This window comes from Lagopus muta, chromosome 7 (assembly GCF_023343835.1).
Source record: "Lagopus muta isolate bLagMut1 chromosome 7, bLagMut1 primary, whole genome shotgun sequence".
Classification (NCBI taxonomy): Eukaryota; Metazoa; Chordata; class Aves; order Galliformes; family Phasianidae; genus Lagopus; species Lagopus muta.
In genome coordinates, this window is record NC_064439.1 from 31,315,755 (window position 1) to 31,337,522 (window position 21,768).

The 21,768-nt window shown below is 40.1% G+C and overlaps 1 protein-coding gene and 1 long non-coding RNA gene across 4 annotated transcripts in view; one reads left to right on the forward strand and one right to left on the reverse strand.

The window, feature by feature from the left end:
* LOC125695714 (uncharacterized) overlaps positions 1-21,768 on the forward strand; it is a 195,299-nt gene that overhangs the window by 3,228 nt on the left and 170,303 nt on the right. For all 3 annotated transcript variants that reach the window (XR_007378043.1, XR_007378042.1, XR_007378041.1), the window contains exon 2: positions 19,055-19,170. This is a non-coding gene — a long non-coding RNA (uncharacterized LOC125695714). The remainder of the gene's footprint in view (positions 1-19,054; positions 19,171-21,768) is intronic.
* C7H7orf31 (chromosome 7 C7orf31 homolog) lies at positions 799-20,394 on the reverse strand. The gene is made up of 9 exons (XM_048950556.1): positions 19,976-20,394; positions 16,408-16,572; positions 14,514-14,585; positions 10,236-10,265; positions 7,722-7,906; positions 6,008-6,098; positions 4,751-4,851; positions 4,441-4,532; positions 799-2,205 (listed from the first exon to the last, which is right to left on the reverse strand). The coding sequence occupies exons 1-9, from the start codon at positions 20,107-20,109 to the stop codon at positions 1,531-1,533; spliced, it is 1,545 nt and encodes a 514-aa protein (XP_048806513.1). The 5' UTR covers positions 20,110-20,394; the 3' UTR covers positions 799-1,530.

The window sequence follows — 21,768 nt, forward strand, 5'->3', positions numbered from 1 at the left end:
GATCTCCTCTCTCACCCTGCTGGCCATGCCCATTTGATGCAGCCCAGTTGGCCATCTGGGCTGCAAAGTCACATTGCTGGCTCATGTCCAGATGCCATCCACCATTACCCTCAGGTCTTTTTTCGGTAGGGCTGCACTCAATCCTTTCATCACCCAGCTTGTATTGGTATTGGTAGCGGGGGTTGCCTTGGCCCAGGTACAAGACCTTGCAGTTGGGTTTGTTGAACATCATGAGGTTCACCTGGGCCCACTGCTCGAGCCTGTCTAGGTCTCTCTGAATGGCATCCTGTCCCTCTGGTGTGTCAGCCACACCTCACAGTTTGGTGTTATCTGCAAACGTGCCGAGGATGCACTGGACCCCACTGTCATTGTCACTGATGAAGATATTAAAGAGTAAAGATATTAAAAAGAATTGTTGCTGTATTATCATATACCTAAGCTATGAAGATAACATTTGGGTATGTACGTAAAAGTATTTTATGTACCCAAGGGTGCAAAGTAGCTATTGAAGGATTTGATCTCAGCAGATAAAGCAGAACTTAAATCTCTTTTTGTATCTACTCTTCCTATTTTGTGAATTTTGTAGAGCTGTTGATGCAGTTGTGTGGCACTAAGGGAGAGAGAAAGGCTATCCTGCTATGAGAAGTTTCAGGTGTACAAAGGACTGAAAGTTTAATCTTAGTCTCATGCTGTTGTGGAGTCTGATACAGTTTACTGGAAAGCTACAGTTAAAAGAAGAATAAAATATCCTTGAGCGTTGTCTGAGAATCTGATTCCTTCTGGTAAGCAGGCCCTGTGTCCAGCACAGGAGCCTGCCAATTAGCAGATAAATAGCTATAAGAGCTATACATTTAGTCTAGCATACTGCAATCTGTCATTATCTTGAACCCTTTGACCCTTGTTCTGGGCACCAAAATGAAGTGTTGTGATTTAACCCTGGTAGACAGCCAAGCAATACAGCTGCTCATTCACTTTCAGAAAGGCAATAGTGAAAAAACTCATGGGTTGAGACAAATACTATTTAATAGGTCAAACAAAAGCTGCACAAGCAAGCAAAGCAAAATTAATTCACTATTTTCCACCAATAGGCAGATGTTCAGCCATTTCCATGAGAGCAGAACTTCATTGCATATAGTGGTTTCTTGGGAAGACACAGCACAAGTCTGAATGTACCCCTTTCCTCCTTTTCCCCCAAGCTGTTATTGCTGAACATGATGACACATGGTGTGGAATATTCCCTTGGTCCATTAGGGGTAGCTGTGCTGGCCGTGTCTCCTCCCATCAACTTGCACATTGCCAGCTTGCTCACTTGCAGAAATGTCCTTGATTCCGTCTAAGCACTACACAGAAACAGCTAAAACACTGGCACATTGTCAACACTGTTCTCATCACAAATCCAAAGCATAGCACCATACAAGGCACTATGAAGAAAATAAACTCCATCTTTGCCACAAGCAGCACAAAAGAATAGGCAGGTTGTATTGAAGTGCTTCTTTATTTGTTACTATTTTTAAAATACCAATGAATGTGTCAGTTATGGAAATAAAAAGCATTGAAACCATAGAATTCATGTCTCCTTCCCTTATTAATGTTATCTCTGAGGTCTTTTGTCTCTCCGTTGATAGAATCATGAAAACATTTTTGTGCTGCTGTCTTTGAGAAGGAATCCTGCAGCTCTAGCAGCACTGTTTGGCGCCAAGCAACCTCAGAGCCAGGGACCCACTCTGGCAGTGCCACCTCTCCTAGTCTGTCCTCTGGTCTCCATGCATGCTCACTTGCTTCTTGGTTCCAGAGCTTGTGCAATACAATTTTGTTTTCCTCCCTGTTTCCATCCTGCGGCAAGACTGTCTTACTAAGTGGGTTTGCCCATATTGTATGTTGGTCCAAATGTTTGGGCTTTAAATCTTCACAGGAAAGAGAATGCGCAGACTCTGGAAGGGACTGAAGTTCCGGCCTTCCTGAAAACTGCCCCTGGTACAGTGCTTCCGCTTGCTTTCTATTAATGATGTTCTGAAATGTGCTTATTGGCAGCCCTGCATCCAGATGGTGGTTTTTTTGGTGGGCTACCTGAGGCGGTTTGGCCCGCTCGTGGCAGCAGTGCTGTTCCTGCAGAACAGATTCACAGCGATGTCGGCCTTGCAGTAAACGCGCCGTGCGCCCTCTAAGCGGCCTCACTTGTGAGAGACTAGACATGAATGTTTCTTTCTAAGGAAAGAAGGAACAGAATTAACACTGTAATCTGAGCATTTTAGCAGCAATTGGTGTAACCACTGTCTGTGACTAGCGAAATTATTTCAGGGTCTGTCTTTCCCGCCCCACACTGTGGGACATGAGGGAAGCCTGATGCCTGTAACAGGGGGCTTGCTGTAACATGCCTGCTGTGAGGGCCACAGCACTCTTGGCCACTTCTTCACTCTGTATGCAAAACACATGCTGACAAAGGGAAACAGCCCAAGCATCTGTAACGGCCCTGCTGCTTAGGTGGGTTGGAGTTGGTCTTTTTGCTTTGGAAAAGACAAAATATTCTGCTTTAACACCCCTTAACCCCTTTAACAAAGGGTTATAAAGGTCTTGTGCCTTCATCTCTGTTTCTCTATAAGCAATTGTCTTCCAATTTTTGGTTTTGTAAGTAGTTCTGTAACATGAACAGTGACTTGCAGTAGCACATTTTTAACTTTCTGGGGGAAGTGTTGGTAGTGGGACTGAGGATGTTGGCTGGCAGGCAGCTTTTTAGCTCTCTCAACCACAGTTTTACCCACTGCTTGAATACTGTTACCACGTATTTGTCAATTATTGTGTTGAAGCTTCAGATAGTAACGAACTCAAAGCCACATTGTATAACAAAACACCTTTGTGTCATGTTCCCAGGGAGTGGACATCAGCAGTTTCCATGCTGAACATTCTGAGTGTTTGATATTTAGTGTATGCATCTTTGAAATAGGATAATGTTTTTTAGATAAATCAGCATGGCACAAGGTAGGTTTCTACCAATCACACTTTGGAAGACAGAGGGCAATAAAACTGCTCTGTTTTGAATTGATGTAAGCTGCGACTTTGGATTTTCATTTCCAGAGATGAGCTATTGAAATGGTTCTTTGAAGTGTTCATAGTCACAAAGCAAAACATTTGTTTCTTCATCATGTTAGAGAAAAAGCCAGACGGTGTTTCCATTTCAGATGCAGTGATTCAGTTATCAACAACTAGTAAATACCCTTTTGAAGGAGATTTCATTTCTTGGATTTAAAAAAAAAATATATATATGTATATATATATATATATATATATATATATATATATATATATATATAAAATCCAGTAGTAAAAAGCATGACAGTTTGGGGTCTTTCTACCCAGGACCATTTTTGGACTGTAAGTAAAAAAAAAAAAAAAACAAAAAAAAAAACCCACTGCATTTGACTTCTTTACTTCTTGTGTAACTGTGCAGTCATATCTGCAGGCATTACAGGCAGAGAAGTCTGAAACTGCAAGTGCTGCAAAACCAGCAATACTGTGAAAGTGTGAGCAGGAACCTGTTCTACCTGCAGACTTGCTTAGTTCCAATCAATTACACCTGTGTATGTACTGGGCATGACAGTGTGCAGGTGACACTGACAGGGCTTAAGCCATTACAGGTAAGGATGCATTAGCAAGAAGCAGCTCAACTTAATTTACTATTCCTGTGTATCATGTCATGCTTTGTTTGCAGTGTCTTTTTACTTTCCTACAGGTCACACTAAATACAAACACTGCTGAAGGTAATAAGGATAGAGTTTTCCAGTTGAGCTTGTATATTCTTTAAAGTAAGTATTTGCATTAAAATGCAATTTGGTAATATTACGGATGCACCATTAGGGAAGAAGGGCAAACCACTTGCATAAATGAAGGAGGATGAATCACAGAAACTCTTCCAGACTTAAACTGGTATAATTAGCAAGGACACAACAGTCTGCAATGGTAGTAGATCACTTACCAAATAAAGCAACGGGCAATAAAGTCATTAAGCTGATGAGTTCAGTGCAGCTGTGCCGATTAACACCAGCTTAATGTCTAGCAAGTGTATTTCAGTTTTTGCAAGACCGCACCATTTAGAGAGCTGCCAACTCCTTTTATGTAGGCTGTTACTTGTATTTCCCAAGCAAAAAGCCTTTTGAGTTGGTAGCAACTTTAAATAAGATAAAAAATAAGCAGATGATCACAATAACCCGACACCAGCACCCCAAGCCCTGAACAAGTCACTAACCTGTCACAAATGTTCTAACAAGCAGCTATGTCAGGAAGGATTTTGTATACTGAACTTTTGCCTTTCTTTTAGAATGAGTCTTGCCTTGCATTTAAGTGGTGTGAAAGGGAATGCTTTGTTCTTACAGTTGGATCTGATAATACTCTTGTCGATATTAATAGCGGGGAAAGCATCTGATTCTTAGTAAATGCTGTACTTACAAGTTCCACATCTGTACCGAGTTCTCCAGTTAATCTGCCAACTGCTTTCATGTAGTAATCATCCAGGATAAGGGGATTCATAGGACCTCTTCCTTAATGGAGACATATTTTACTGTCATGCATTTTTTATTAGTTAGGAAAATGAGAATTAGTGCTCAGTCTCTCTGAAAAACATCAGATCATTTACAGTTTATGTGACCTTGGTTGCTAAATTACAAAAAGTGAGTATCTTTGAGAGAACTAGGGGATAACATCTTGTGGCCTTTAATTGCTATCCCAAGTAAATTAGCAACAACAACAAAATGCTTACCTGTGAAGTTTCGATTGTATGTTGTGATCCACTGAGCTCTTTCAATGTTTTGTAGTATATTGGTTGTTCTTGAAGAGACCTTATGTTCTAACTCTCTAAAAGTGGAATTAGGAGCCACAATTTTTGATGGAGTTGGATAGTATATTTGATCCTTTTCTTCAGAGAATTTAGGAAGCTAAAGGATAAGAAGAAATAGGTAAGGTATATACCAAAAGTGTGGATAAGATGTTTTAAAGCTTTAAAATATCCCACCCGCCCCAACATAATCTGTTTAGAAATTCTAAAGCAAATCTTTTTTCCAGTATTATGACTGAAGTGGGAACATTTAACAGACACATGACTCAGCTGAATTCTGTTCAAAGAACTTGGAATCAACATCTCTTCAACTCACACGAAGGCAGAACATTGCAAGCCATATGAGCTTTATTTAGTAGTCACAATAACAGCCTGCCTGAAAATGGACTGCCACTTTGAATTTCCCCTTTTGCATCCCTAAGACTGTGTCTACAAAGACCTTGTCTACAGCTTTCGTTGTTTACCACTACCTTTTTCTACATTCATCATGACTTTTATCTGTCAACAAACTTCAGGCTACATCCCTCTAGGAAGAGAACCACTGTTTAACCGGGCTGAAGAATACTAGAAACACAATCATTCACAAAGAATTTCACTCTTCTGTTTCATGGATCAGGATAGTCCCCATCATTATAGCTGAGGAAAGCAAGATTGGAGTCCATTCAGAAAAAGATGTCACGTCCTTCAGGATGTGAAAATACAGTCTGTATAACACCCTGTCAGTATGCTGACAGGACTTTTGTAAAGGTATGGAGGAACAAAAACTACTGCTCAGACCTATTTCTCTTAAGGACTGCAAAGTGTAATCTTATTCTCTGATCCAAAGGCTCCCCCCACCTCCTGCAACCCTGAATGTGTCATCATCATCTACTATTAGATCTTGTTCTTATCTCCAAAGCTGTAACGCTAGGTTCTGTAAAGCTAGAACCTATGAGAATTAGTCAACACTTGAAGGACTTCAGTCACAAGACAACCAGCTAGCTGCTGATCTTTATATGTTGCTGAGGTGGGTGAAAGCCTTGCGCTCTTCCTCATTGTGATGCTCAGTTAATGACCTGAAAGTATTTGGAACAGTACTGTACCTCCCTATGTAACATTTCTTCCTTCATGAAGGATATATGGAAATTTGATTTAAAAGGGAAAAAGAAAAAGACATTCTTCTCTTTGCTCTATGAATGACATACTTGCAAGCATGCGTGCTGTCTTCTACAGCACAAAGCCTCCTTCAGGGAATCAAAGGGAATGCTGACAACTTCGTGCCTGTATGGGTTACCTGCAATAGTAACACCATTGGTCAGAATGACAGATGGATCTGCATTTTAATCTGTAGATGTTTGCTCACACTGTAGACAGTTGTGCTGATTGCAGATGTTTTTTCTGGAGCCACCTCTAATGTCTTTTCTACCTAGATAGAGAGACTTCACGGATTTGCAGACAGAACCACTTTTCTGTAGCAGGGTTAGATCAGCTCATGTATTTAATGAGCTATCTTTCTGGAAGTTATCAAACTCTCACTTGCATTCTGATGTGAGAGAAAGTCATATCAAATGGGGGGAACAGCAAATTAAATTAAAGTGTTTCTTAGGTGCCAGCAGTACCTGTTCCCTTAGCTAGTAATTCTGAACCTACTTAGCTTTTCTGGAAATAGATCTTGGCCTCCAGTGATCCTCCTGTTGTGCAAAAATAGACTTTGTTAAGTCCACCTCCACATGTGTGATTAGCATTTCTAAAACTGAACAATGATCAGTGAAAAGTTACTAATAAAAGCCACTCCTGGCATTAATATTCTATGGAGAAATTTTTGATTTGGGTAAATAAGCACGGCTCTGCCCCTCTCTCCCCCCCAACTCCCCCCCCCCCAAAAAAAGGTATACACAATAATATACGTAAGTGTACAGTTCTGGGAATGGCAGTTCCCAGTTCAGTTCAGTGTACAGTTCAATGACTGGGAATGGCAACTAATTAATGCAAATTGACCTGTTACTTAACATTATCAGCCTTTACTGTATAGAAAAGCTTCTTATCCATGCCAGTGTGTGCTGCTTCTGTTTCACACAGCTATTGCCAAAACCATTGCAGAGAGCCATAGAACAGAGAGGTGGTGGCTTTCTTCTGTCCCATCTTTCCCCTGAGTCTGTGTGGTCAACAGCTGCCAAGTATTGCTCATCAGTTCATTCAAGTAGTCTGGGAAGTCATCCGAAAGAAAGTACCTGTCAAAGTCCTGATGTAGTAGGCTGCCCCCGGAAAAAAAAAGAAAAAAAAAACAACAAAAAAAAGCAGCAGAACAAGAGCAAGGTTATCTTTCCCTTTTCATCCAATGTATTATTTAAACCACTTTCAGGACAAAATGCTGGCACATCATGATGGCTTACACTGTGTTCCTTAAACAATAAGTTACTTTGGCATTCTAGTCTTCATTGTATCATTTCTGTAGCGATAAAAGATTTTAATCATTTAGTACTCATTGTCCTCAGCCAAGATATGGCACAGGCATGGCTTTTGCCCAGAAATTGCTAGTTTTTGAACCCTCTGATGGATTTTTTCCATCTGTTTCCATCTGCTGTTCCCTCAGACCGTGAAGAACTATTTACCTACCAAAAGCCATCAGATTTGCTGGATGATACGTCTTGCTTTCATGGAGATTAACATTAATTTTAATGGTTCTGTTAGCTTCTGAGGCTACAAAGTCTTTACATGAAACAGAGGTTAACTCATCACTCTCAGAGCTGAGGTATTCCCCATGGAGACTGCATCAGCACACAAGAAGCTCAACTCGACCACCTGTGTTCTCAGATCCTGGCTCCGTTAAGCTTCATTAGAAAAGAGTCATGAGACTTAAGCAGAGTTCTAAATAAGATTCTTGAATATGTGATCAACCAACACAAAACCGTCTTACCTCTGGTACTCCTTAGAACAACCACTTCAAAAGCCTTGCAGGAGATATCAGAATGAAAAGGCTGGCGACAGCTTGCATCAGTTCCAGTGTCTCGATCCCCAGGTGATTTGAAGTCCGGGAACATGGCATACCTAGAGATGTGTGTCTGGTAGGGATGAGAGGTGGGAAACGGCAGGCTCAGCGGTCTTGAATTGGTTTCAGTTGGCAGGAGAAGAACAGAAAGAAAGAATTATTTCACATTTCACAGAGTTTTAGCATTAAATATAGCAGCTTGCAAGAACTAGGAGAGAAGTAAAAAAGCAGAGGTGACGTCTTTGTTCTTTAATCCCCCCCTTGCTTGTACCCTATAATGATTTCACAGTCATCATTCCCTTGCCTTGCTCCTATGTTGTCTGCTGTTATAAAAGAGAGCCATTCAGTCTGTCTTTGCAACTTGCAGAACTGGGTACATGGACTACCATCACTCCTCAGCCCAAAGCACAGTTGTCCAGTGCTGAAGTGTAGTATCTACTGTTTTCAGCAGTTTCTTTCTGATGCTTAAAGATGGAACCCAGTCAACTGGGATGCCTCTGTCAGACCCCAAATGCAAATAAAATATTTGCTTCTTTCACCATAGCCTTCTTATTAGCTACAGTTATCTACAAATAAATTTTTCAGACATAACAATTCTTGTGAGTCTATCACAAACAGTATTGAATATCGTAAAATTTGGGAATTTACTTTGGTCTCAATGGGATGCAGGGCAGGACTGCTCTGCAGAGACAGGTGCCCACAAGGAAAATTTGAAATGACCGAAGAACTTGTGAGAAGAAAAGGATTTCCTGCAGGCTCCAAAAGGTGAAAGGGTTAAGTAAAGCAAGGTTTTCCAGAGGAGCAGTGTGAAGAGAAGTGGGGGAGTAACAAGTGAAGAACACTCAACACAACAGAAGCAATCTCATCTGCCATTCACAAGTGCAACCTTGACTGAGAAATTTTGACCTTAGAAGGGAACAGGGAAGGATTTCAGATGCAATTGCAGTATCTAAAGCAAACGTTCATGCCACTCGTTCACACAGAGCTGTAAAAGAGGCCAAGATACAAAGCAGAAGAGAGGACAAAACTCAGTGAATTCAATTCTTTACACTTCCATGCTGTACAGGAGACTATTGTACCTCTAGACATGATTAACTGTGGGTGTGGTTTCCTGTGGCAGTAACTCTGTTCTCTGTGCAGCCCTTCATGTGTAATTACTGTAAGTAAACCTGGGGCTCAGTGAAAAAGAGCTCCAGTGCTAGTGCTTTGATACTGGAAGATATCTGTCCTGAAGAAGACGAGAGGGACTGACATAAATTAATATTTACAGAAGGATTTCTTGTTATTAATGGACCAGGTATCCTGGTTGCTATTGATGTAAAACCGGGACACTTTGTTCCATTGCTAGATCTGCAGCTAACCTCTGTGGCTCTGGTAGCCAACTATTTATTAGCATTAAGAAATCAAATACAAACAGTGGTTCTTGCAAATCTTGCTTTTAATATAGTGTTGCACGAAGAACATTCCCATTAGTCGCTTGAAGAAAGTAGAAATGAGAAGTATCTTTTCTATTGCCTGTATCTTTCCTTAGCAAGAAAAGAACCACAGCTTTTGTTTATAATCAGTCATACCAAGTCATATTTACTTTTATATGGCTTAAGGGAAGGGAATGTGAACTTCTGATTCTCACAGAGCTGAAATTGAAATTAATAGTAACTGAGTTTGTGTGTATGAAGTCAAAATTCATATATAAGCAGGCACTTATTTCTGGTAGTAAGAAAGATGAAGCTGAGCTGGAAAGTTTTATGAGATTCTGAGAACCAAGACTTCACAGAGTTCCCATGCTGCTGTGGCTGTTCTTTTCAGCTTTCAGTTTTTCATGATAGACTAGTCAAAAAGTATTTTAAATCCTGAAATAATAGGAATCTTCTGAGGAAAATGAAAGCTGTACTTTATTCCAGTAGGAGAGACTAGCACCCCATTTGGATTCTTCTAAGCTCTACCACAACTGCATGCAGCAGCTCACTGAGAGCAAATGCCATCTCCCAGTTGCTGCTGAAAGCAAAGACCTGATCTCAGATGGGAGCAAAATTCATTGCCCAGACTATGTATCATGAAGTAACAAATTGTCTTATAAAGTTGAGCTCTTCGTAGGCTTCTCTCTCACGAATTCACTTTATACATACCTTAGACCTTTAAATGTTCGTGGTAGATGCTCTCAAACTCCTTACATCACATCAGGTAAAAAGGCCATGAACAGCACAGCCAAGAAAACCCAATTAGACCATAGGCTAGTCAGCAAGACAGGTATTGTTAGGAGAGTGGGTGTGCCTGGCAAACACAGCTAACCTGCTGAACACATCGCTAAATGCTTCATTTGAAAGAGAGCTTGTTGTTGAGTAGCTTTCCTGCCAAGGGACTTTCACTGCACAATTATGGCAGAAAGGCCTTTTTATTTCATTAAGGAAGAGACAAGGTGCAGAATAGCTGAAATATACTTACTTAGCCAAACTGCTTGGTGGCTTACAAAGTCTGTGTAAAAAAAGAAAAATAATGAGTTAGTTGAAATGACTCATGTTCATTTGCACCTTCCACATTTTATCTGGATCTGTGCAAACAATATATATTAAAGACAGAACTATGTGTAAGCAGTGCATACAATATTCTTACTGATATCACTTATTCCATGATAAATGCCTGGTATTGCTGGGAGTTAGAAATGGTGCCTGGAACAAGTGGTCTGAAAAATGTCTTTTTAAAAGAAGTGAGGAAAAAAACCTGCGTAATATATTTACACTCCTGCATAATAAATCCTTTATTAATTAACGACCGAAAGCAGTATCAGTAAAACCAAATCAGTAATGCTAATCAGAAAACTTATCCTTTTATATTTGCAGGGAAGGCACTTATTAATTCCATACTGATAAACTACTTATATTTTACCTTGGAGACTTTATTTTATGCTTCAAATAATTTTTTAAAATCTAATTAAAGGAAAACATTAAATTTTAAGGGCAAGAATTTAATCACTGAGTCTAGCGAGGAGTCTTTTGGTGATTGTACCAAGCCAGAAAAATGGCTAAGGTTAAAAAAATAATTAATTTGCTTAATAGTACTGTTTGATATAACAAAAACATAGGAAAATGTCTGAAAGAACATTACCTGACAGATCAACTAGTAAAAAATAAAAATGGTTCACCTGAAGCTCAAAAATTGGCCAAACCCCCTCGTGTTTCTCAGTGAGGAGATGTCTTGGACTCATTCCCAAGCAGGAGGTGATAGCTTCATCCCTGATCTAATCTCCATAAAAAGAGATGTTGCACAGGAACAAAGAGGAAACACACTATTGCCTAAAGATGTTAAATACAGACCCTTGCTCAGTTTTTCCCCTCTCTGTAATGGTTACTGTGAAAATAAACTTCCAAGTGCTGTATCAGTTTTATTCATGTGTTATTCTGATGCAGTGTGCAGCATTCGTGCTGCACTGCAAAATCTGTTCTGGGATTCTGTGGGACTGACCATGATGTATTATGTCTCAGAAATTACCATACCAGCATAACTCACACCTCAGCTAAGTTGAATGAAAGATCTGCTTTCCTTTTCATGTGTGATCCTATGAAGGCAGCAGCACTTTCACAACGTGTTGGATTTTGAAAACCATTCGTATACTGTTATAATGACCTGTCTTGGTACATGAAAGCCTTTACAAAAATAGCCACCCTTACAGAAAAGCAATCCTTAGAGGTTTCCACAAATAGTTTTCCATTTCTACAATTAGAACAAAATTGTTTGGTGCTTTAGGCATGCAGGAAAATTGTTAGTGTTTATTCTCCATTCACGTTATGTTACGATGTGAATTGTTACGTTCTTCGTTGCATTCACTGTGTAAGGAGAATAAGTCTGCTGTGGGCTTCATCATTGCACAAATATTTAAATTCCTTTGTAGAACACTTCATTGTAATATATGAACGTAAGGAAGAACAATAAAATAAGGATAGCTGCAATTCCATGTGTACCGTGATGTAGAGAAGCTTTGTTCTAGCATCAAGGAAGGCTTTACACATTCAAAGGTGGGAAATATTTTAGAGTGTTCCTTATATTTTTAATTTTCAAACTGGATTATCAGGTCTGGAACCACTCATCCTGAATGGTGATATAGAAAGGTGGAGCTCCAACAGGAAAGGAAGAATGTTATAGTAATTTTTCCAGACTTGAGTCTGAGAGGCTTCCACTTGACTTCTAGTAGACCAAAATCCACCGGTATTGCACAAGATGTTGTTGTCCCCTAATGTGTTATCTGTTCCTGTATGTTCAATCCACAGTCTGTGTGTGTGTGTGCGTGTGTGTTACTAAGGTTCTTAGCAATGGCTCAAGGCTGTTTTTCAAGGCCTTTCCGGGCATTTGATGTAAACTTGAGGATTACGAACACCTTTAGGTGGAAGGAGGCAGCTACTGTTCTCCATTACATTTGTCTGTGAGGGCACAGGAGCTAATGCACTTGCAACAAATACATCTATACAAAGTGATTCATTCTAATACAAAACTGTACAAGGATCTGCAGTGTGCGAACTTAAGGCAAAGGCAGAGTCCTCTCATGAAATTGTACAGAGTTACTGCAGATGCCTGGTAATTCATTTTCCACAAAAGACATTAATGGCTCAGAGGAGCCCTCACAGGGCTATAAGGTAAATAAACTGTGTATTAACAGCTCCCAGGTAGACCTGCAGAGCAGCACTCAGTGAGCATTTTTCAGGAAACATTCCATATGGCTGTCACTGCTTAATAGTCTCTGACAGTAGAAAGACTGTTTGCTCTGAAAGACCTTGAACTTTGAACATGGTAGAATTGTTTGGCATATGTTTCATTTTTCATTTTAAAGGATGTATTAAGTCTTTAAAAGACAGAGAGAATATAACCTTAAAGGAAAAAAAACTGCTCTAACTAGGACAAAGTGTAAACTGTAACATATTCTTAGAGATCTGGCATGTTTCAGATGAAGATGTGGGTTCAAAATAGTGGAGAAAGTACATCAGTGCTAATGATCAAATAAGGTTGTATCCAAGGTTATGCACATTCCAGTATGTGTGGGGGCAGAGTCTAATGCATGCTTATTTACCACCTCCTTCCTCGTTATGTAGACAGCACGAGGCCGTACAGTCAGAGCAGTCCCTGATTACTTTCTCTGAAGGAAGCAAATGCCCAGAAATGTGCTATGATCTCTGTCTTAGCCTGAATATGTGGATGATCCACTGTGGTGAGGAACTGATATGAGGACATCTCTTGCTGTGAAGTGAACAAATTACTGAGTCCCTGGGCATCATTTACCAACGTGTACTTCAGACTGGCCAGCCTTGGAAATACTGAAAACACTCCCACCTTACCCAGAGGACAATTTTTAATTGTTCTCTGTAACCTACCAGTGCTTCTGCTGTTTCAGGGACACCAATACAGATGTCACATAGCAAGACCAGCAGGTCATAATTGGCTCATTGTTTCCTGGTATTATTCCATTGCAGTTGATGGGAGTTTTCTTGGGGACGCGTCAGGAAATAAAACCAAATCAACTGCCTTGACTATGCAACATAAGAGAAGCAGAAATCTGTGGAAGTGATTGGTGTTAAAGAGTGGGTGATCCTGGTTCAGCATCAATTGTACATCTGAAACTTGAGATGTGTGCACAGCATGTATATGGACTGAGCTCTGCTAACTTTCTACAAGATTGGTTGGTTTCAAAAAAAGCTTTTAAATACTCCATTATGTCACAGAAGTGCATTGGCCAGTTCTTGCTATTTAGTTCCTAGGTGACGTGTAGGAAGAAGTGTGCAGGAAAGCTTGCTGCTTCCTTGTGGCTGTAATCAAATTATGCAAAAGCAGCACAGCTGATATAGTTAATGTGCACAGTGCTGGCGGAAGGCCGTAGTCTGTCCCAATAAAAAGCAGTGCACTCCTGTGGTAACCAAGTTCACCTCTTCTTGTCCTGTAATGGGGCAATAAAAAGAGGAGCTTGCAGACAGCAGTGAGCTACAAGGGCAGGGTGGCAGCTTTCCTTGTGTAGCTCTGTGGCCTGTTCACAGTAAGCTCTCCTGCTTTTCTGGAGTGTTTTAAGTCTACACAAAATGGGCAGCAGGTAACTCATGTGCAGGGAGGCTAAACAGGGTCAAACAATACCCCTCACAGCCCTGGAAAGATAACTGAGAAAAATCATTGCAGAATTATTTTCAGGTTTCTGTTATGCTCACCTACTAAAATCGATGTGAGAGGTGTAACATTTTTCATTATCTGCTTTTGATAAGTTTACATTTTTAAATTAGTTTAATCTAAAATTGCAGTTGTTTGATCAAATTTATATGTTTTGCTGGTGCCATCAAGTGGCAAAATGTTGTATTGCAGAAGTCCAGCTCCATATCTACTATGTCTCTATATATACACACGGCGTCATGGTTACTGCAGTTAATTCAGTTTAATCTGAATTCCAGCTAGCAGAAAGGCTGGTATTTTTGAGTGTTACAGGTTGATAAATAAGGCCAACATGTAAAACAAACTCAGAGAACCTTGTTGAAGAGAGCTAAAAAGAAGGGGCCCAATGCTGCCTTCTGAATTTCTGTTCCAGCTGCTCTCCTTGTTACAAGCTAGTCCCTTTTTACAGAATGTGTCCTTTTAGTTTTCATGTCTTATATGTGTATTTCATATCACATGTGTATATCAGCAGAGTGGAATGAATATTCAATTTGCTGTTATGTACACTAAATTCACAAGCTGAGCAGCATAGTTTAAACTTACAGATCATCATTCATACGCACATCACTTTTTCTCAGCAGGGTGACATCATAGTACTGCTCAATAGGAAGGCCTCTGTGAAAAGAGAAAATGTAAATGCAAAATGCTTATTCCCTGTATTCTTCTAAATATCTGAAACAATTGATCTGGATTTGTCTAGATTCCTCAGAGAATATAAAAACTCATAGATGCTACCTGTTTAGAAATCCTCTGATGGTTTCAAAATTCGAGTACTGCAGGCATAGATTTTGAGTGGTGTTGAGCACCTATGCTTGACTCTGAAGTTCCTGAGAATCTGAGTATTTCCATCTCTGAAAGCTTGGCTCTTACAGCCCCTGACCATGTGCCCCAACACTCAGTAGGAGCTGTGGGATCTGGTTTCACACCCATATGTTCTGAACCACTTGAAGAAGAGGGAAAGATACACTGTGTGTCTATCTCAAAGAGAAACAGAATTTCAGCTGTGAGAGCATTGAATCATATATTGTATTAAGAAACTGTTCTTCCTTCTAGCTAGAGGCTTTTTAGAGGTCTAGACAGGGTTATCTAGGATACAAGTGGGCTTAAATATCGTAAGGGACAATGACCCTAACTTACAGTTGGGTTACCAGGTAGTGCTGAAGGCCTGACTCAAGTAAGGACCAGCTGGTTATTTTACATTTGCTAGCAGGTACGCTGGGTTAGGGCCAGAGCTGGGATTGGAATTTGGCTGGCAAGGTGATGAACTGCATTTGAGGCTGGGCCCCTTGGAGTGCCTGTTTACATTTTTTCCCAGACAGATGCAATAGTCAGCTTATCTGGGCCAACAGAGATTTCTGGGCTAAGGCTAAGGCTGAGGTCAGGAAGCGAGAAAGGAAGAGCTAGACTCAAATTCCATGTGGGACCAAAGAGACTGTGAGTATGTGTAGGTGTGGTGTCAACAGGGCCCTGTGTCTAAGCTGAAGTGTAGGCAGAAAGCACTGGGTTGGGGTCTGATCTGTTAGGGAAGAGTGGGGTTTATGACTTGGTGTGGAAAGTGCTACTATGTGCTTTCATTTTCTGCCAGCCCTAAGCTAGTAGGCTCTTTATGTGCCAGGTGAAGTCCAAAGTCCAGAAGCCAATGAGTAGTCCAATGAGTCCAGAAGCCACAACCCATAGGTACTACTATAATCTCCACTGAAACCTCTGTGCAAAAATCAGGTTTCCTGTTCTGCCCTTGAGTCAAGGACAGGGCCTGGACAGAGCAAGGCCAGAGGAGGCAGAACTCAGAACTCAGACTCCCTGAACTCATCTGATCCTGGGCCATGGCAGCACAGAGGGGATGCTACACTGCTGAATGGGGTCTGACTGCATCATGATGGGGGAATGGCAGCTTTCAGTCTAAGCTGTATCGTTTAGCACCAAAAGAGCAAAGTATGCCAAGAGTTTGAGAAGGAACCTTGAGTCAGAAAACAAACCCCAGAGCTCAACCCCTCAGCTGTTGTCTAATGAAGACAGATCACTTTCTGAAAAAGCTGTGCATCTACTTGTTATTTTTTATGCCTATGGGATTTGTGGATGCTGAACTTTAGTGTAAATTAGGCCACTAGACACTTTTAATGTCAGGAAGGGTGTCTGGGACAGCAGTCAAGAGTAAATCATTATCAACAGATGGGCAAAACAAAACAAAGGAATTATGGAAATGTGGAATTCTAAGTTTTTCAGCACAATACTCTGCAGAGATAATGTGGGTCCAGTATATTCACACATCAATATTTCAGGCTTTGTGAAAAAGGTGAAAATTTAAAACGCTCTTTTTCTGGAATTCACATATTTGCATGTTTCAGTCTACATTGCTCTCTAAACCGTTAAGTGTCTATTCTTGTTAAAATCCCTTTATTTCAACATTTTGACTGTGAAAAGTATTTGTTGAGCTTACCTTGGGCAAGGGAATACATCACTACCAAAATGAGGATGTCCTCTCACAAGTGTGCATGGTGATCTGTGGTCTTTTGGCAATACAGGCAGAGCAATTCCTCCATGCTCCCTTTCTGTTCCCCCAGAAAGCTTGCAGTGATGAAGGGATTCCCTGAACTCTTCATATCTGAAGGAAAGAACACCCCAAAATAATCCTTTTACAGAAGCAATGGTGATGGTTGCTCCAACAATAAAAATGTGGTTTTATTTTCTTGGTTCTGAGTTACTCAGTCTTATTTTGGGTGATGAACTGGCACTAGAAGTACAGTGATGACTAGCAATTGTCAATAAAGGTTGAATCAAGTCTATTATGTTTTGATCAGTAAGAGAAAGAAGCTGATACATGCAGCATGTACATCTCACAAAACCTTAGCTTCCAGCATGTAGATTCCTACACTGTCCCATGAGTAAGCACTACAGAGTGGCATATAGACAGTGAACATATACAGGGACACAGATGGAAGCTTTAACATTTAATTCCCACTGATTTCAGAACTTGCTGTTTGTGCTTTTGAGAGTCTTACATCTCAGTCCCTAGAGAGGGGTGAGTGAAGCATTTGGATATGGTTGCAGACAGGAAACATTTGTTGCCTGTGGGGTAGCCACTGCTCTGCTACCACAACACAGGACATGGTGAATCAGGATGTGGTGAACCATACAGATATTGCAACTTGCTCCCAACCAGCTTGAACTTCTCTACCATGTGCTCCAAAGTATGGCACGGATGAAAGTGCATGGGTACAATTTCTGATGGAGCAGGGTATATCAGTTAAAGAAGCAGAGATCTTATTAATCCTTGGGAATATTGATCATTAATTTGGAATCAGATGGGGCGAATGTTTGGATTAAATTATACCTGGGAGAAGCAACACTCTACATGTACTGGCTGGATTCAGGCTTACAGTGTTTTTCAGGTGTTTCTCCTAAGTGTGACTAGTCTTATATTGATTCAAAGGTAGAATAATAACCTCGAGTCTGCATGTTTTAAAATATAAAGAGAAATCGACGCATTATTATGTGGCTGTATTTCAACAAGCTTTACAATCCTGACTTTTGTTGTGAGTTTTGACTTTTAAGAAGGAAAAAAGAAATAGCTACAAAAACAAGCAAACAAACAAACTTCTTCAAGTGCATTTAGATCCCAGCATTTTCCTGGCAGAATCCTGTGTATCGAAACAGATCTGAGGTAACTCTAGGGGAGAGATGGTGACATATGAGATATGGACACTGCTGCTGTTGTGTGGTGATTTGTTCTCTGTAATCTGGCAGAGCAGTGCCATCCTGTCATTTGGTTTCATCCTTGGATGTTAGCACCATGCTGCTGCCACCCAGTGCTTCTCTTTCGTGCCAGGGAAGGTTCAGGTTGGACATCAGGAAAAAGTCCTTGTCAGAAAGAGTGGTGATGCATTGGAATAGGCTGCCCAAGGAGGTGGTGGAGTCACTGTCCTGGAGATGTTTGAGAACAGTACAGATGTGGCACTGAGGAACATGGTCAGTGGGCATGGTGGGGATGGGTTGGTGTTTGGATTAGATGACTTCAGCGGTCTTTTCCAACCTTAATGATTCTGTGATTCTATGATTCTGCCATTATGCAAGGGACAATACATTTGTGTTGTAGTATGAACCAAAATAAAAAGCTGATGTTCTGAGGATTATCAGAAAGCTTAAATTTCTGAAGGAACTTCAGCATCCATTTCTTACATTATTCCTAAACCTTCCTTTTCACTTTCTCAGAGTAGTCAGGCAGACGCTGTCCCATCTGCATGGCTGTGGTATTTGTATTCATTAAACCACTCTCATTGGAAACATTAATAAATCATCCCTGTTGGCTGCTATCTCTAGGTTACTAATTAGCATAACAGCCATTTTATGTAAGCAGTAGGATGAAGCACTGTGCATACAGATCCCCGAGCCTGATGCTCATTCAGCCCAAACAAGGCTCTGTTAAGCTTAAAATGTCTCCAAGTCTCATTCTCATAAAGAAATATTTATAGTTGATATTGATCCAGTGATATTAAAGATTTTGAGGACATAGAGAAACAGTGTCTCTGCCCAGAAAATATCAGTTGGAGCCTCAGATGGATTGACTTTTATAGAAGATACTGTGAACAAAGTGCTGCTCATTCAGCATCTCAGCAATATAGCCAATGACTTAATACAGGTTTTCTGTTTCTGAAATCCATGATTCTAGATGTATTCTGAATGCTGCCAGACAACTTATAGCTTTCTAGCTCTTTTGTTCTGGCAGAAGAAAGAAAAAGAAGTTAATGTTCTGGTATCAAAATATCTGTTTGCAGGCACCTTTTTATTTTAGAAAGGTTGCATTTTTGCCTTCAAATTTCTTGTTGCTGTATGAAGCTCAAACCAAAGTGTATGAATAAAGTGTTGTGAGCCTGTAAAGCCAGTAAATGATTTGATCAGCAAATGAAGCCAACACAACTGAAAGTGTGTTGCCAACAGCTTCCAGATCTGTGGAAAGCGTTTTCTTAGAGCAATAGAATTGGACTCAATTCTGTGTGAGCTTACATATGATCCATTGGCACAGGCTTTTTAATTTGCATCAGGAGTGCACTTCTGACATGAATCTTGTGATGGTCTCTATTTTGCAGTGCCTTGGCTTGGAGACGTGAAGTGGGTTCATTCTGGATGAAATTAACTGGAAGATGTGCTACAGGAATGCAGCAGGAGTATAATGCAGTGCTCAGTCCCTGGAATTGTACTAGAGGTAATCTAAACTAAACAGCACCTGAAATTCAATTTTCTCAGAGCATAAAAAATAGTAGAAGTCAGCAGCAGTAGTAAAACAGAACTTTGTGTGTTACATGAAAACTCAGAACTAAATATTCTAACAACAAAGATAAAATCTCGTGTCAAAGAACACTGACTTGAATCTAACCCTTGAATTTGTTGCCTGTGCAGATCCCAGAATAATTTTGGCATTAGTACTGAGCACCATGAAGATTCAGATTGCCAGAAATTTAAAAGCTCTGGGCATTCTGCCACATGCTGACCCCCAGCTAACAGATTAACTAGCCCATAAAATAATAATGCAGTGGTTCCAAAAACTTTCTTATTACATGTTAATAACTACCAAAGCAAACTGCAGGCTTCCTGTCGTTAAATTTTAATCTTAAAGTTTATCTCAGTAATTCTAGGTCAATCTGTAATCTAGAAAAAAAGTTCAAAATAGGACTAGATCAAAGAAGAATACGATAAACATTGGTGATCCATTTGTGAAATACGCTCCTTATGTATTTTTTTTTCCCAAATTGGAAATACAATATACATGTCATTTTTATTCTTCATGAAAATTATTTCAAGAGATATTTGAACCTTAAAACCACAACAAAATATATTTTCAGTTATAATCATGTTTCCCAGAGAACTGACAGACCATAGCATTAGGCTATAATGGAAAGAAAAGAATATGCCAGAAAAATACAACCCTTAGAAAAATACTTTTTAGTAACAGCAATTGGGTATCAAATACTTCTAATGGAATCATTTTTCTGTGTGAATTTTGTTCTTACCTGTCTTGCAAGACAGTTGGAGGTGAAGGAATTTGAAGTGGAGTCAGTACTTCATTGGACTGAAAGGTTCTCGATAAGATTGTTTTCCCTCCTGTTTCTCTGTGGTAGCGGAGCAGGTCATGAAACATCATCATTTTTCATATCTGATGTTCTAGGGGAGGATAGAGGGATAAAATACCAAATAGTCAGAGGTTTTGCCTGTGCATACAGGTGCTAAATAAGGAACATACATGAGTTCTGCATATTTTGGGTAAGTGTAGACTGGAAGTGACTGTTGCTTTTACTCCAGCTGTTGGTCATTTCCACTCGGTTATAGAACAAACCAAAACTGAGAGGCAGAATTAAAAAATGCGATGCAGTTGCTTTGTGTTATTGGTGAACAGGAGCTAGAAAACACTTTCAAGTAATGGCTGAAGGAAGTTTGGAGTTGCACTCAGGATGCCTCACTTGTGATCATTTGGATTCAGTGTAAAGTTCCAGTACCACTCTGGGAAAGGGGATACTGTTCCTTTAAAATTTCTCATAGGAATTTTTTTCCTAGTTGTCACAATTGTCATTCTACCAGTGTGCTGAGAGGAAGTACTTCAGTGCTCCTGTCACTTGTATTTCAACATTGGTGACAAAGGCACATAATCTAGTGAGCTCTGTGTGAGGAGTGGTAGGTGGTATACCAAGTCAGCATAAGCATACTGTCAGGTTCAGACAGCATTCTGCTGTCTAGGACCTCATGCAGGTGTTTGTATCTGAACAGGTGGCCTCTGTTCAGAGCTACTCTGGTGTGCAAGAGAAAAGTATTGGGAGAAAAGTATTGAGCTTTTTACTTGTTAAAGCTCTGGTTGACAGCATTGGGAGTCTTCTGTCAAATAACATCAGCAACTTCTTAGATAAAGTGTATGAAGAAGCACTGCTGCTTCCTCCTCCTCCAACAGGAGCCAGCAGAACATTCCCTTGTATCTGTGCCTTGCTTTTTATGGAAGAATTCTACATTTTCCAGATTTTCTCTATGTCAAACCCAGGGCAGGTATATAATAGATTTTAGTAGAAGTTTATAGATACAAAAGGAACTTTGCTCTCCACAAGTGGTGGTAAGGCTCCTTTTGATTAATGACTAATGGCTCATTGTATTTAGAATGTCAAGATGCCCTTGTTTTATCACCTCACATTTTGACTTATATCTTTAACCTTCTTCTGTACTGCTTTCGGATACAGAACTTCTAATGGCAAGAGGAGTCTGAGGGTAGTATCAGGAAGAAAGAAACAGTTTATGTTCATCTCACTGGTACATGTTTGCAATCCTGACTTTGGCAAAGGTTTGACAAGTTTGATATTTTCATTAAGCTCTCTTCAGGCATGCGTCAGTGAAATGCAAAGGATTTCACTAAAACAGGAAAATAATTTGTAAATATTTGAAACATTACTATTCTAGGATGTTCAGGCATTTAGGCCAGTTGTATCACAAGAAAAAAAGCTGCTATAATATATTAAAAAGAAAAAAATGAAATGAATTGTGTTTTGTTGGCAGTTTCTAAAGCGTTGTGTGGTCTGCTGTGGTATCTACATGAGCAGTATAGGAATCTCACACAGTTGACTCAAATTCAAGTACTACTGCCTTGCAAAGAGAAAAATGTTCAGAGCTGCTGACTCACAATTGACGTTACAATTAAAGAAATAGAAGCCGTATTTACCTTTCAATGTAACTACTGTGGTTCTGCTCTATGATGTAGTTCCTCTCCATCCAGCTTTCCTACTCTTTCTGGGAAATATGTTCCTGGCTGACTGAATTTCAACTGAGC